The sequence below is a fragment of the Pteropus alecto genome, unplaced genomic scaffold, assembly GCF_000325575.1.
Source record: "Pteropus alecto unplaced genomic scaffold, ASM32557v1 scaffold45, whole genome shotgun sequence".
NCBI classification, from domain to species: domain Eukaryota; kingdom Metazoa; phylum Chordata; class Mammalia; order Chiroptera; family Pteropodidae; genus Pteropus; species Pteropus alecto.
The window spans coordinates 29,034,196-29,050,184 of record NW_006442491.1 but is presented as its reverse complement, the minus strand read 5'-3'; the positions used below and the strand labels follow the sequence as shown (position 1 = coordinate 29,050,184).

General features: G+C 45.2%; 1 protein-coding gene and 1 pseudogene across 1 annotated transcript; one reads left to right on the top strand and one right to left on the bottom strand.

The window, feature by feature from the left end:
- Positions 1-832: 832 nt before the first annotated feature.
- LOC112471165 lies at positions 833-951 on the bottom strand (annotated as a pseudogene).
- Positions 952-2,690: 1,739 nt separating this feature from the next.
- LOC107196398 (eppin) lies at positions 2,691-15,305 on the top strand. Its single transcript, XM_025039731.1, has 5 exons — positions 2,691-2,781; positions 4,276-4,407; positions 8,198-8,365; positions 12,486-12,617; positions 15,226-15,305. The coding sequence occupies exons 1-5, from the start codon at positions 2,691-2,693 to the stop codon at positions 15,303-15,305; spliced, it is 603 nt and encodes a 200-aa protein (XP_024895499.1).
- The last annotated feature ends 684 nt before the right edge of the window (positions 15,306-15,989 follow it).

Here is a 15,989-nt window from a genome sequence, read left to right as displayed (position 1 = left end):
CCAGGTAAAAGACATCTACCTTGGTGCTCTTTGGAGTCCCTCATTCTAAGTCCAGGACTGGTCCTAGAACAGAAGTATGGCGAAGGCAGAGGTAGGGCACCGTAACCATCAATGAGGAGAGATAAGGAGAGGAGGGACAAAGACCCAGGCGGATCCTTACCCAGGCTTCACCAAGAAATTAGGTGAGGGAAGGGCCCCAAAATGTCATTTATCCCAGGTCCAAAGACATAAATTTTATCTCACCTACTTGGAAAGTGAGATCCTTGGATAGGACGGGAAATTAGGCAAGACGGAACGGGATAGAACAACTAGAAATTCTGAGTTTTCATTTACTTTCAAGAAAATTTAGAGAAAGATTCACCTTATTTGGGGGCCATCGGACCCATTGGACATTTACAGACTCTGTGGGTCTTCAGCCTCTGTCCTCACTAAAGACATCACCTTCATTCTCTTTAGACGCACTATTCCTCTCTACCTTCAACTCTATAGTAAAATATTATATCCACACCAGTATAAGAAGATTCCTTAGTGACCAGTGGCAAGAGCTTAAATGCTCAGCTCCCTCTTAACTTTATCTCTGACACTCGCTGAGTGACATTGAGTCAGCATCGTCACTATTCAGGGCCTTATGGTCTCTATCTGTAAGATGAGAAAATGGGACTCGATGGTCCTCAGAGTCCTTCCACCTCGACACTTCAGCTTTTCACTCCCTCCTGGGCTGAGACGGCGCTGCTTAAGACGTCTTGGTTGTTCATTAGAAATTCCATTCCCTGGACTCTTTCTGGGTTCTAGTGAGATCGTGATGTTGGTGAGATGGGATTTTTTTTTTTTACGCCTACAACACCAGGTCTTCTTAGGTGGTCTCCCATCCAAGTACTAACCAGGCCTGACCCTGCTTAGCTTCCAAGATCAGACAAGATCAGGCATGTTCAGGGTGGCATGGCTGTAGATTTAGATGGGATTCTGTAGTGTAAGTGCTTGACATCAAGCTTTTGATTTCAAGGGCATCCATTTTGAATAAACATATTGCCAGATGTATGATACAGATATTAACAAAATAACTACTAGATAAGGAACCAGGCTCCTCCCACCCATGAAGTTCCCTTAGAGAGCCCTGAGTACCCTAGATAACTGACCTCTTGAGTGACCCTGTCTCTCCCTTCCCATGCCCTAATTCCCACTTTTATGCTTTAAATTCTCTAATAAAGAGTGAACCTGTGAAACCCCAGACACCCTACACTTGGACCTTAATAAAGGCAGAGCCCCAGATCTGCACTGTCTCCCCTCCCTCCACCCTCAACCTTGCTGTGTGGCCCTCCAGGCTGCCATGTACCCTCCAGGATCTGTGAGTAATAAATGTTGTTCTTCAAAGTTCCCTAATGGTTTTGTAGAGGAGAGTCCTGCAATCATAATAAGAACCACAGGGCTGGTCCAGCCACAACATTGGCCCTTGTGGTGGTAGGGAGGGCTGTCTGTGGGGCTTACTACAAGAGTAAATGCAGCCGTGCCTGAGTGTCTCAGGCATTCCTAGCCAAGAACATCACTACCAATAGGCTAAGGGGCTCTGTCTGTGATCTTAAATTTTGTGACTATATAGCCACTCGCTGATGATAAAGCTGGATTTGTCTAGCTTCTGTCCAACAGGTAGGAACGTTCAAGAACAAAGTTTGGCCCCAAAGTGCAATACTTAGTTAGGGAAGAAAATGGGAACTCTACAGATGACATTCACTCTTTGAAGAGTGTCTCTCCCTCTAGGAAGACTGACTGGCTTGTGTTGTGGATCCCGTGGCTGTTAGAAAGCTGCCAAGTAGTTCAGCACACACTTGCCAGCAGCCCTGCCACTGTTCCATTTAGAATCCGGCATTATTGACCTTTATTGCATTGTAGTCTCTTAGGAAGCGCTCTTCAATTCACAGTTCCTCCTCAGACAACAAGACATTTGCACCAATGCTGGTAGCTCCTTGTAAGCTCTGACATTCTTTCCTGCTCTTAAAGTAGCACAACCTTGACAAATATTATCTGCACACTCTGCTATCACCCTGCTTCCTCCTCCACACCGCACTCTGTGGTAACATCTTTACTCTTTGGCCTTAGTCAAAGAATATGAGTGACCCAGAGAGAAAAGGGAGAAAGATGGGAAGAAAGTGTGGGAGAGGGAGAAAGAGGCACAGAGAGCCTGGGGGACCCACAGAAAAAGAAAAAGTCAGACATAGACACAGAGAGGCACAGAGAAACAAAAGAGATACCAAGAGATCCAAAAGACACGTTGTCAGAGACAAACAAAAGCAGTGTGCCAGTTAGTGTGCAGATAAAATGAGAAATAACTGAAGATTGAGGACACTCCACAACTCTCAGAATTACGAAGATGACTCCATTCACTCCTAAGGTAGCCTGGAAAGTGAGACAAGCTTTGCCCACTCCCCCCTCATTGACTAGAGGGCCCAGGCCAGCCTAAGTGGCTAAGGATCAGGAGCCATCCAGTAAGAGACCCTTCCCCAGTGCCGTGAGCTGTAGATGCCAACTAGTCATATTGATGATCTCAAGAACTTGGTGTTCCCAGCAGAAGGGGGTGGCTGGCTTGACTCCAGAACGCAAATCCAAGATACAGACTACTGAAGGAATAGGCTGGACAAAGGCAGCCAGACATTTTCGTGTTCTGGAACCGCCGGACAAGCCAGCTCTTCTTCAGAATGGTGTCTCCCGGACTTGTGAGCATCCTGGTGCTTTCTACCCTTCTAGTGACTGTCCAGGGGCCAAGTCTGAGTGAATGGCTCTTTCCCAGTAAGTACTGGGGCCTCAATACCTGTCCTGGAGAGAAGAAAGTTTGCTGGGAGGAAAGACCAAGGAAAAATTATTTCTCAGACTTGAGTTGCTTTTCACCATCTTAGCCCTGGCCCTGGGTTTGGGAAAGAGGGGGAGGTATTTGGAATATTTCTTCCTATTTCGCTCTCTGTGGAAGATCTCTTTCACGAATGCAAGAATCCAGACCTAAGGCAAACCCCACTTTCAGCATCTTTGAAGTAGAGGGTCTTTCTTGGGGGCAGGAGGTGAGAGGGTGGGAAGAGCCACAGGATATAGCATTTGTGGGAGGGACTAGGAATCTGCAAAGCCTAGGGGATCTTCCCCTCACTCCACCACAAAAATAGCCCCCTTTCTCTGGGCATCATCCCTATTGACTTCTGATTCTTTCAAATACAGTCCTATAAAGGATTCCTGGATCCCTAAGTGTTCCTGACTTTGGGATAAAGGACAGTATCTAGACATTCCTTTGAACTTAAGACAGTAATACTCCATGACTATATAGTAATAATGATAATTGTTACCATTTACAGAAAATAGGAGTTTAAAGAGGAATATGAAGTCAGACTTGGTGGGTCCAAATTTTGGTCTCACCACTTAGTAGGCATGTAAGCTCGGTAAGTTACTTAAATCCCATATGCTTCAGTTTCCTCATCTGCAAAATGAGGATATTAATGGAACTTACTTCATAGAACTATTATGGGGATTGAATGAGAAAGCACATTTAAAATGCTTAGAAGATGCTTGGCTTATGGTAAATACTTAACAAATGTTAGTTACTGTTACTGTGCATCAGTTGTTATGATTATACTTTACACATTTTGTCTCATTTCTTTCTCGCAACTCTGTAAGGCTAAAACGATTTTACGAATGAAGAAATCAACGTTCAGAGAGGGGATCTGTTAAACCAAGAGTTAGAATTTAAAAATCCAGTCTGAAGCCAGGGTCAGTGATCTATTTATCACTGTACAAGAGCGCCCCCCAGAGGAACTTCCAAACACTGACTCCTCCACTCCCAAATGAGCAGGTTCATTTAGGCCAGTGGTTTCCATAGGGCGATTTTGCCTTCCTGGGGGCATTTGCAATGTCTGGAGACATTTTTGGTTGTTACAACTGGGGAGTGCTACTGGCATCCAGTGGGTAGAGGCCAGGAGTGCTGCTAAACATCTTACAATGCACGGGAAGGCCCTTCCCCTCCCATCAAATGATTATCCAGCCCAAAGGTCACTAGTGCCAAGGTTGAGAAATCCTTCCAAAGGATGAGACTTGGGGGTGGGACTAGGGATGGGTTTAGAAGGTAGAGAGAGTCGTGTGGGCAGTGCTGGGAAATGAATGAGCACACCTTGAGGAAGAGGACTTCTGGGGATAAGCAAAGCAAAAGCAGACTTTCTGACTCCCCAGGCATGCCTTGGGTCTGGGGAAGAGTGGGCATTGTACCCTCTAAGACTCGTGATTGAAAGGTTGTCCCTTTCCTAGGGAGATGCCCCAGAATCCGAGAGAAATGTAAATTCAAAGAAAGAGATGAATGTAAAAAGGACAGACAATGCCCGGAAAACAAGAAGTGTTGTGTCTTCAGTTGCGGAAAAAAATGTTTAGACCTCCAACAAGGTAATGTTTAGGCCCTCAGAAGAACCCATCCTTCAACCCATGCCCTCACTTTCTGCCCATCTGGGCTGGCATTGTCCCTAGTTCGCTAAGGGCCGGTCTCTGAACAAGATTGCTGGACGGGAGACCCAGAATCTCCATTCAGCACTGTCCCTAATATGATGTCTGACATTAAGTGATATCTTCATTCTGTCTGGGCCTCAGTTTCCCCATTCAAAGACGGGTGCAGGGGTGGGACTGAACTGGGTAATCTCTTGACTACTTTTTATTCTTATTATTTTCTGAGTCCCCACGTAGCCACTGTTGGCCCACTATATTGTTGTTGCAAGTGATAATGAAGCAATATGTACAGCTTTGCTTTTTGCTCCAGAGTGACCATCTCTCTGCCTATACAAATCTGACTCATCACCAGGAAACCTCCCTGAACCACTCCAGACCACAGGGTTTTTCCTTTGTTGCTGCAATATTCATTCCATACCCACCTCCCTGCGTCCCAGAAAGACTATCAAAGATACTTTCTTTATTCATTTAACAAATATTTATCAAATGTCTCTGAGACTCATAATAGGTCATGACCACTGTGATCAGGGAGGTTGGAGAAAACTTCCCTGAGAAAGTAAAGCTGGAGCTGAGTTCAGAAGGGCAGGTAGGAAATTTAGGCCAAAAGTAGGTGGAAGGGCTTCCCAGGCACAAGGAATAGCATGTATTCAATACTGGGCCCTAGGAAGTATGAGCATGGTGTACAGAAAAAAAAGATAGCAGGTAGGTAATGTCTGGTGGGCTAGAGTCTCATTTTAATCCTAAGAGCAATGAAAATCCATTGAGGAAGGCGGTGACATGCCCGGGTTTTTACTATGCCTACAGAGAAGGAACAGAATGTCTTCAAGGACTTCAGAATGAAAGAAAATAGTAGCTTGGACTAGAGAGTTAGCTGAGGGGATGGAGAAGAGTGAGATGTGTTTGAAAGGTATTTAGGATGTAAAGTAAACAGGACTTGACAATGGAACAGAAGGAGAAAGCGGGAGGGTGGTAAGTTGTTCATTTGCCTGCAGGTGAGGGATTCTGAATTCAGACTTCCTGAGTTCAGATCTTAGCTCCCGTTTTCACCAGCCTATTTGTCTTGGGCAAATTATCAGCTTTCCCTTGCTGTCCCTCAGTTTCCTCAGATAACAAAAGGACCAATGTTAAAGGTTATTTGGAAGAGCCGATCCGTTGATGACATGAAGTGCTTAGAGCATTGCCTGACATATAATAGCCTTGTGACATGTAGGAACTTAAATTATTTGTCATTTGTGACCAGGAGCTTGTAAATAGCAGAGGCCATGCCTTTTCTTTGTCTCTTAAAGCATCTATCTAGCACATAGTAGGTATTCAATGAATGACTTATTCAATCCAGGTCAAAAATTCTTTATTCATTCATTGTTGTACCCTCAACATTCTGCCAGACCACCTGCTAGGAATGGGGTTTCAAGATGATATCAGAGACAATCCTGTTCATTAGAAACTCACAGCCTCACAGATGAGACCAAAGATGTAAATAAATGACAAACATGCTCATGAGAGTCAAAGGACCATAGAAAAATGCAGGGTCAATTCGGGCACCTGTGAAGTGTGAGATGTAGAATAATGTCAGAGACACATTAGAGGAATTGGTGTCTGAGAAAGGTTTTGAAGGGAGAATAGGAGTGTCACTAACAAACAACAGTGGGGTGGGCAGAGGGAATATGGAGTGAGGTGCAGAGTGTGGCATAGCATGGCACGTTGAAGGTTGCAAGAGATCAGAAGGGTCTGTGGTAGGGGAGGAGGCCAGAGCCACTGGCAAGAGCCAGGTCATGAAGGGCCTGTGGGTCATGGGAAGACCTTGTCATGAAGTCTAGCTCTTTGCTGTGGAAGGATGTGATCAGCTTCGTTTCAGATCCATCAAGTCCTGCTCTCTGGTGGGCAGCATGAAGGATGGGTTGGAGGGGCCAGGGACAGAGGCAGGAAGTCAATTTGAGGCTATCTCAACAGCCCAGGCATGAGACCCTGAGACTTAAATTAAAGAGAGTGGCAGATGTGGTACATATAGAATGGAATATCACTCGGCCATAAAAAGAATGAAATCTTACCATTTACGACAACACGAATGGACCTAGAGGGTATTATGCTAAGTGAAATAAGTCAGACAGAGAAAGACAAATGCCATATGAGTTCACTTATATGTGGAATCTAAAGAACAAAATAAATGAACAAACAAAACAGAAACAGACTCGTAGATACAGAGAATGAACTGAGGTTTACCCAACGGGATAGGAGTTGGGAGGGCTGGGTGAAAAAGGTGAAAGGATTTAGAAGTACAAATTAGAGTTATAAAAATAGTCACAGGGACGGCAAATACAGCACAGGGAATATATAGTCCATAATATTGTAATAAATATGTATGGTGTTAGGTGGGTACTAGACTTATTGGAGGATCAATTCATAAGTTACATAAATGTCTAATCAATATGCTGTACACCTGGAACTAATATAATATTGAATGTCAACTGTAATTGAAAAATAAATAAGTAAATAAAAATTTAAAGACAGTGGCAGAGAAGCAAACCACAAGGAAGTAAAAATCAACAGGACTTAACAGTTTAGCTGAGGGATTTACCCTCATGGAACTCATTGTTTAGTTCGGACCTATGTCAGTTTGTTAAGGCTGCTGTCAAAGTGTCCCACAGACTGGGTGGCTTAAACAGCAGGAGTATTGTCTCACAGTTCTGTAGGCTGGAAGTCCAAGATCAAGTGTTGGCAGGGTTGGTTCTTTCTCAGAGTATGAGGGAGAATGTGTTCCATGGCTTTCCCCGAACTTCTGATGGTTTGCTGCCAGTCTTTGGTGTTCCTTGGCTTGTAGACCTGTCTTCATCTTTACATGGTATTCTCCCTATGTGTGTCTGTGTCCTAGTTTCTCCTTTTTATAAGGCCATCAGCCATATGGGAGTAGGGATGCATCCTATTCCAGCATGACTCATCTTAACTAATTACTTCTGCCACTACTCTATTTCCAGATAAGGTCACATTCTCAGGTACCAAGAGTTAGGTCTTTAACATATGAATGGGGGTGGCTTGAGACAGCAATTCAACTGGTAGCAGGGCTGAAGCTAACTGCAGGAAGAAAAGGTGCTTGACCATGTGGAAAACCACCCCCTGCTTTCCCTGCGTGGACTTGCCCTTGGTCACGATCCCCGTAGTATTTTCTTGGCATGGTTTGGATGGCAGAGTAAATGGCTTATAATGGGTCATTTTCAAGGCACTTCCATATCTTTCATCCACTCAGGGTATATTTATTGAGCAGAGCTACTCTCTCTGCCAGGCACAGTGGAGCTCACAGCTTAGAAGCCCTTGAGGGTGGCTTCACTTGCACCTCAGGGCAGCCCGGTGCAGCCAGCAGGGTGGGATTTTGCATTCCCATTTTACAGAAAAGAAAGTCCAGGACAAGACAGGTAACATTCCGGAGCTCAATTGGCACACACTGAATGAGGAGCAGAGTCTTGAAACCAGAGCCTTCTTACTCTCAGGGGAGACAATGAGGCCAGAAGAAAAAGGGAGGACCAGTGTTCTCCTGGGATGTTGACACCCACAAAGCTCCACTTTGGAGCCCCCCTGCAAACGTGCACGATGCATCATTGAAGCTGGGCCTCCGAGGTATGTGTAATAAGGCGTAAGGAGCCTGCTCAGTTTCATCTATGGCAGTTGCTCGTGGGACATTAACAGCTGCATTTTTTCGAGATAGGCACTCTAAGCTTTCAACTCTGGGGTTTTCCTGCAGATGTATGCAAGATGCCAAAAGACTCTGGCCCCTGCATGGCTTTTTTTCGTCGTTGGTGGTATGATAACCATAATGATACCTGCTTCAGCTTCATCTACGGCGGCTGTCAAGGAAACAGTAACAACTTCCAAACCAAAGACATATGCCAGAACATGTGCCTCAAAAACCGTGAGTCCCAAGGGCCCCAGGCTCCCATGCTCTCACCAGAGCCATGCGGGGATGTCTGGGTGTTGGCAGGTCCGTTCCAGGAGAGCCACATCCTCGGCAGACCAGGAGCTGACAGAACCAGCTCCATTCAGGAGCAAGAATACATCTCACAGAGGGTTAGACAGTGGTTTCTGGACGCTGAAGTTAGGAAGGGATGTGAATCAAAGCTGGCAAGGATGACGGGTGGAGGGAAGATGCAGACTTGATAAAATCTCAGAGACCCAGCTTCAGAGAGGTCACAGGACAGCCACTCTCGCGCTGGATATGTTGACCATCCACCCCAGGCCGTCAATTTCCAGGCCATCAATTTTTTCATTACAGCTCTTTGCTAGCAATCCACTCTTATCCACATCCCATTTTTTCTTTAAGGAGATTTATAGATTCCCAAAGTTAAACCACTTCCTTTTCATGTCCTACGGAAAGATGTACAAACATAAATTTCAAGACTAGTTCCACAGATGAGCTGAGCTCAAGATGTTCAGCTGATCGTGTCTTACATTCTCAACAGGCTTAAAGACTATACATGCATGAGAATACGCCAGAACAACCGCCAGGATTTGGCTTGGATCCAAGGCTCTTTGTCTGTGTGCCCGACAGATGCTGTAGGGTGGTTTCCACTGCTCCACTCCCAGCATGTCAAGGCCTCAGCCCTTCCCCAAACTGAACGCCAGGGTCTGCCTCCCCTTTCCCCTTCTCAGCCTCCTTTCATACACAATATCAGCCTGTTTTGATGCCATCCCTATGCCTCCTTCTTTTATGTTCAACTTCTGGAGCCCCCTGTTTATACCTGTGTAGCTACCAATTTTTCTCAATAAAGTACTCTGTTTGGCCCTGCGCCTCTGAGGCTGAATAATTCACATCTGTTGGCACATCATGGTTTGTGGAGAGTAAAAACTTATCGAGGCTTCTGGAGACACCATTAAACGGAGTGAAGAAAATCAGCACCTTGAAAGTTGAGAGCCCCGGCGATATTGTTATCCTCTGTTTCTTCAAAAAATTGTAAACCCTTTTAAGACAAAGGTCCACAGGCATTACCTTAGTTTGGAGCCCCCAGAAACCAATCCTAAGGCAAGGGCGTAAGTGAAAGTAGTTTATTTGGGAGATGACAGTAGGGGGCAGGGAAAATGATGCAGGAAAGAGAGGAGTCGATTATGAGCTCGTTACCACCGTGGGAAACGGTAGCTTTATCCCACTGGGGACCTTCTGTAAAACATGCCTCCACATTTTCTTCATCTGCCTCCAGTTATGGGGAAGCCGCAGCCTGTGTCCACTGATTCCCATCCCCTACTGGATGCCTGGGGGTATGAAATCCCTCATTATTCCAGACTTTTCTGCATGTAAGCTAAGCAAGCTCCCAGGAGCCAGAGAAAACCTACAGCATTGACGTAGAGACTCTGATGCTTGAAGCAGAAAGCTATCACTGCTTCGTGCACTGGATATTATTCTGCCATAAGAAGGAACGAGGCATTAATGCATGTTACACTGTGGATGAGCCTCAGAAACATTATGCTAAGTGAAAGAAGCCAGACACGAAAGGTCATACACGCTATGATGTCATTTATATAAAGTTTCCAGTGTAGGTAAATCCATAGAGGTAGAAAGTAGATTAGTGGTTGCCAGGGGCTGGAGGAATCTAGGGGAAAATAGAGAGTGACTGCTAACGGGTATGGGGTTTTCTTTTGGAGCAATGAAAATGTTTTGAATTAATAAAATGAAGATAGTGGTTACACAACATTATGAAGATACTAAAAAGCTGCTGAAATATTCGCTTAAAAAATGGTTACTGTTATCTGATGTGAATTCTACTTCAATTAAAAAAAAATCGATTAGGGGGGAAATGTGCACCAGAACTGTCTCCTACAGCTGCAGGTGAGCTTAGAGAACGTCTTACTGATGCTTCAGGCCTTACATTGGAAACTTCAAAGGAACGATCTTCAGGCCACTCCCACTGATGCAACGGGCTCTGAGGTCATAACTGACATCTATTATTACCTTCTGCATCACCGATTCCAAACCGCTCTAGATAATGGAACCTCTCTGTTCGCTCTAATATTCTCTCCTACTTTCAAAGCACCATGACCTTGACAGATACTCTGGAAGGTTGAGTTCAATCTGGAATTAGCCTGTCTCCTTCTCTATATGCTATGCATGACAATACCTTTACTCTTTGACCATAGTTAGCGGGGTGGGCCAAAGAGAAGAAAGGGGAAAAAGACAGAAAGGAAATGGAAAGGCAGAGAGAAAGAGACCCACACAAGAAAAAGAGAGAAAGACAGGCACAGAGTAAAAGAAAGAGGAACAGAGAGAAGAAAAATAGTGTGAGAAAAATAAGCAGACACAAACATAGACATGTTTGGAAAAGAGAAAGAATGGAAAGAAAGACGAGAAGTAGGCTTATTCTTGACTTCCAAACTCTCCCTGAAAAACGGAAGCCCCGGTAATCGAACACCCCCTCCGTGAAAGGAGCCCCCAGATAAGCATCGCCTGCTCTCTCTCTGGTTGACCAGAGAGCCAGCGAGAGCCTCAGCTCGCTGAGGATTTTGTGCTACCTATAAGAAACCCCTTCCCCCAAGTTGGTCCTGTGGGTGCCAGCTAGTCCCACCTATGGCCTCAGGGAGTTGGTGTTCCCCGGAGGCGGGAGGGCAGCTGGCTTGTCTCCAGCAACATGTGGCTCCTGGAGTGTTAGGCTGCGCCAGGACCGTCAAAAGCTCAGAGGCAGTTGCTGCTCAGAAGTAGTTCTTAGTTTTGGTGCCACTGGCCAGGCTGGCCCCTCCTAAAATGGGGCTCTCGGGACTTCTACCAATCCTGGTGCCATTCATCCTTCTGGGGGGTGTCCAGGAACCTGAGCTGGTTCAGGGGTTCTTTCACAGTAAGTACTGGGGACTCAGCCCTTCCAGTAGAGGAACAGAACTTGGCTGGGAGGAAGGAACAAAGAATTCTAGGGCTGAGGAACGCTTTCCCCACCTCAGCCTGGGATCCTGGGTGGGAGAGGGGAGATGTTTGGGGTCATCCTTTCAGTCCCCTTCCTCCTGGTAAGATGTCCTCGGTGAATGCAGGAGTCTGAGTCTGTGGCAACTGACTCTCCACTGTCATTCTGAGAGGACATTTCACTTCACGGAAGTTCCTGGACCTGGAGCTCACGACAGGGACTAAGGGAACTTGGGAAGCTTTAGGGTCTTTCTCATAAGAAAGGCCACTCCCGCAGCACCACCCCCTCCAGCTTCCCAATCTTCCCGTTGCAGCCCCCCAAAGCCTTCCCACACCGACACCCACAGGGGATTCTTGCCTTTGGGGGTAAAGAATGGTCTCTGGAAGTCTCTCGAAATGGTGAGATGTGAAGACCCCTATAATTCGCAGCTAAATATATAGCACAGTCAGACAGCAGTGGAGCCATACATCGCAGGTTCATATCCTGGCTCCGTTCCTTAGTAGTCATATGACCTTGGGCAAGTTCACATCTCCTCCCTGTGCTTCAGAGTCCTCTGTTTATAAAATGTGAATACTAAGAGGGCTCACCTGTAGCGCCGTAATGAGGACTAAGGGGGCAAGGACCAGTGAGCATTTCATCAGTACTAGTTATTGTTATTACGTTCCAGGCAGCTTGACAACGGCTTGACAAGCTTTGTCACATTGATCCTCAAAACAGTGCTGTAGGCAAATGAGGGAATCAAGGTTCAGAGATGGTGCCTGCCTTACCAAGGGTTGTGCAGGATTCAAAAGCCTGGTCCTCTGACTCCAGAAACAAAGATCTCCGTCACCAAGACCTGTGGTGCCCCCGTCCGCACGCAAGGAGCTTCCAAACACAGGAAGCAGAGTGATCAGGGCCATCTTAGGGGAGAGCGTCCTTTCCCCTGAAACTCTCTGGGCCGTGGGGTAGGGGTAGGGCTGGGTTTAGCAATAAGATAGTGAGTCGTTATGGGGTTGGGGGTCGGGGCAGCGGTGTGAAAATCATGAGCGCTCTGAAGGTCCCTACTTTCCGGCGCCATGAAGTGAAGACAAGTTCCCTGATTCTGCAGTGGTCCCATGGACCTATGACTGGAGGGCTCTGACCCCTTCAAGGTCCCCTCTTCCCCTCCCTCAGGACTGTGTCCCAGATCGAGAACAAAATGTGAAATCCAAGAAATAAATCAGTGTACGAAGAGCAAACACTGCCCGGAGAGGATGAAGTGTTGCAAGTTTAACTGTGCAAAGAAATGTTTAAACCTTAAAGAAGGTAACTCACAAATCCCTCCAACTCTCCAAAGCCCTCCTCCCCTGCCCGCACTTTCAGCCCAGCTGCATCGGCATCATTGGACCCTTCCCCTGCTTCACTGATGGCTGGTGTCTGACCAAGGGTCTGGGTGTGTCTTCTACTTGATACAAATCCTACCAGTGCTAGACTGGGGTGGGTGTGGGGATCATGGTTTTATTTCATTTATGCTGCTATTTAGGTGTGTGATATGAGTAGTATCATTTTCCTTTTATGGGCTTTAGTTTCCCTAGCTGTAAGGAAGATGAGGGCATTAGACCACATGGTCTCTTGGTTGAGCTTCGTGATCCTCCGAGATGCCAAGAAGCCATGAAATCCCATGAAATGCTGCTATGGTGTCAGGTGATAGGATAGCTATAAGAGACACGTACACGATTTTTATTTCCTGGCTTTTTCCCCTCCAGGCCTCTCTGTCTATATAAATCCAGGGTGCCTTCCCTAACCACCTTTTTCTCTCTGCCCATATCCCTAGGCTTTAAAGAAGACCATCAAGGAGTATTCATCCATGCATTCATTCCACAAATATTTACAGGTGCCCCTGACACACCGTGAAGGGCTTCCCTTGCTCAGTGGAACTCAGGGAACTCAGGAAAGGTTTTCCTGGAAAAGGGATTCGTGATTTAACATCTGAAAGATCTTAAACTATAAGGTTATAAGGAACTCTATTTGTACCTCACAGCACTATGCACAAAACAGTTGCTCTATAAATGCTTCTTGAAGTTCAAGATACATTAGATCGTTTTTTTAAATCTTTTTTCTTTTTTATTATTAAAAATTATTGAGGTAACATTGGGCAACAAAATCCAATAAGCCGGAAGTGTATGATTCAACGGTATGTCGTAAATATATTGCAATATGTGTTCACTGCCCATAGTTAGTAAACATTCCTGAAGCATCCACTCGATGCCAAATTATCTGCTAAGAACTTGTGTACCTAGATGACATAGGGCATAAATCTCACGTCCTCATGGAAGTGTCAGAAAATATAAACAAATAACTACATAGAAGTGGTAAATGTTTGTGCAAGATTGAGAAGCAATCAAGAAAAACACGGGGTAGAGAGTAGAGCCAGGAAAGACGTCATAGAAGCGTTTGATGTCTGAGAAGGGTTTTGAGGCGTGAAAAGCAATGCACCCTGTGAGCAAGGGTGGGATGGACGTTCTAGGCATATGCTGCTCTGAAAGCATCACACATGTGCCTTTGCACATGCCTGGGATGTTCTCTAGGGAGCAGGCACCCAAACTGCTCTACCCTGCAATCTCCCTGCAGACATATGCAGTTTGCCAAAAGTAGAGGGCCCGTGCATGGCCTACATTCCACGCTGGTGGTATGATAGAAATACTCAGATGTGCTTCAGATTCATCTATGGTGGTTGCCAAGGGAACAATAACAACTTCCAATCTAAATATGTCTGCCAGGACATCTGCCAAAAAAAATGTAAGTCCCAGGGGTCCCAGAGTCCCATGCACACCAGGGCCATGCTGGGAGGTCTGGGTGTTGGCTGGTCTATTCCAAGAACTTGGCAGGTTTGGGGCTGATCTAACTAATCCAATCAGGAGGTAAGATGGGACAAGTAGAGGATGTTTTGGGAAAAAGAGGGTGGGAAGGGAAGCAGTAGTCACAATTGGCAAGCATAAAATGAATAGGGGTGCAGAGAGGAAGCGGAAGGGGTGGAGTGTCCAATACCAAGTCAGGAGAAGGCCCAGTGAATCAGCCCAGCGCTAGGCACCAGGCACCAGCCAGTCACTCTAGGCCTTTACTTCTCACCGAATCTCCTCACTGATTCTCTTCCTTTTCTTTCTTAAGGTGAGTATAGCCTGGACAATCACATGCTTTATTGACCAAACCAAGAAACCAGAGAGAGTGGAAGGAGGTGCCACTAATCATTATACTGGAACGACAGGCATAAACGGGGACTCTACTGGAAAACCAAAACACACGATCACTCTAGGAGCCCCCAAAGTCACTCCACTGTGACTTTGTCCTGTGAAAAGATGTAGAAATGTTCTCACTTCCCTTTTTCCACTAACTGCAAGATTCGGTTCCTAAGGGGATTAGGGCCTAAGCATCTCATTCTTTTCTATTTTGAGTTGCAGATGTTCGGCTTGTTGTTATTTCAAGGGGAGAGATCCAGGGAGACCCCTCACCTGGCCATGCTTCTGACGTCACTTCTCATCCTTTTCTATTTTGCTGTCTCATGGTTTCATCGTATTTTTGGATATGATAACCTGAACTGGAACAACCTCCAGGATTTGGCTCATAATCCAGGCTTGCTCCATGTGTGCCTGACTGATGCTCCATATTGGTTTCCACTGGCCAAATCTCAGCTGCCAAGACCTTGGATGTTCCAAACGTGAACTTCAGGATTTGCTTACTGCCTTTCCTCCAGTTCAGCTTCTCTTTGAACATAATGTCCTTCACCCTTTGACCCTTTCTCAGTGTGTGACCCTGTCTCTTTAACTTTCAGGGCCCCCATTCATCCTTTGGAAGCCTCCAGCTTTCCCTAATAAAGTGCTCTGTGAGGTCTGATATCTCTGAGGCTGAATAATTCACATCTGCTCCCTGTGTGCAGTTCTCAGAGAAGAAGAAGTCATTGGGTCTTCTAGTGATGCCAAAAAGGGGAGAGAGGAGTATGAAAATCCTGCAGATTGAGAACTCTGGTGACACTTGTCATAAGGTGCTTAAGATCCCAGTTTTGTATACCCTAAAGTTTATGAAGTTAGAGTTCCTTTTAAAAATGAATACGAATTCAGTTAAAAAGTGAATATTATTTCAAATGAGAAAGAAAATTACAATCGATTGTAAATTTAGAAAAGCTAACAAATATCACAAATTACACAAAATCCATATAGATTAATTATTAATTAATTTTTAAAAACTAATTGATTCCTATGGAAAGATAATTCAGTCTTTTGTTGAATAGAGCTAACCAAACAATGATTGTATTTTGATTTCGATTGTAGTTGGGCTGCATAAGATACATCCTGAACGTACAGCCGTATATGATATTTGGAGTTCTACCACAGGTTTTTGCCCTTAAAACACAGGAAGTCAAATACATTCTCTCTTGTACAATTCCATCAAAAAAGAAAAAAATGCATGCTGCATTTAACATTGTACATATTGAATTATTGAGTATATTCTTGCTAGTAAACAGGCTTCCATAAGAAGTGATTTTTTTTTATATATTTATAAATTTATGTATCTGATGTTTGGAAGAATTTTCCACAGACAGATTTTTCTGGCTTCATAGATCTCAAAGCTTGTTTCTCTTCCACCGCCTGCATTTTTCTGGGGTGGATACATTCCATTAAAACACAACCTCTAGCTCCATGA

Excerpts from the sequence above, each read along its gene's own strand:
- LOC107196398 (XM_025039731.1), top strand. The coding sequence starts at position 2,691 with ATGGTGTCTCCCGGACTTGTGAGCATCCTGGTGCTTTCTACCCTTCTA. Across the intron at positions 4,408-8,197 it reads ATGTTTAGACCTCCAACAAG|ATGTATGCAAGATGCCAAAA; the intron begins GTAATGTTTAGG and ends GTTTTCCTGCAG. Across the intron at positions 12,618-15,225 it reads ATGTTTAAACCTTAAAGAAG|TTCTCAGAGAAGAAGAAGTC; the intron begins GTAACTCACAAA and ends CCCTGTGTGCAG.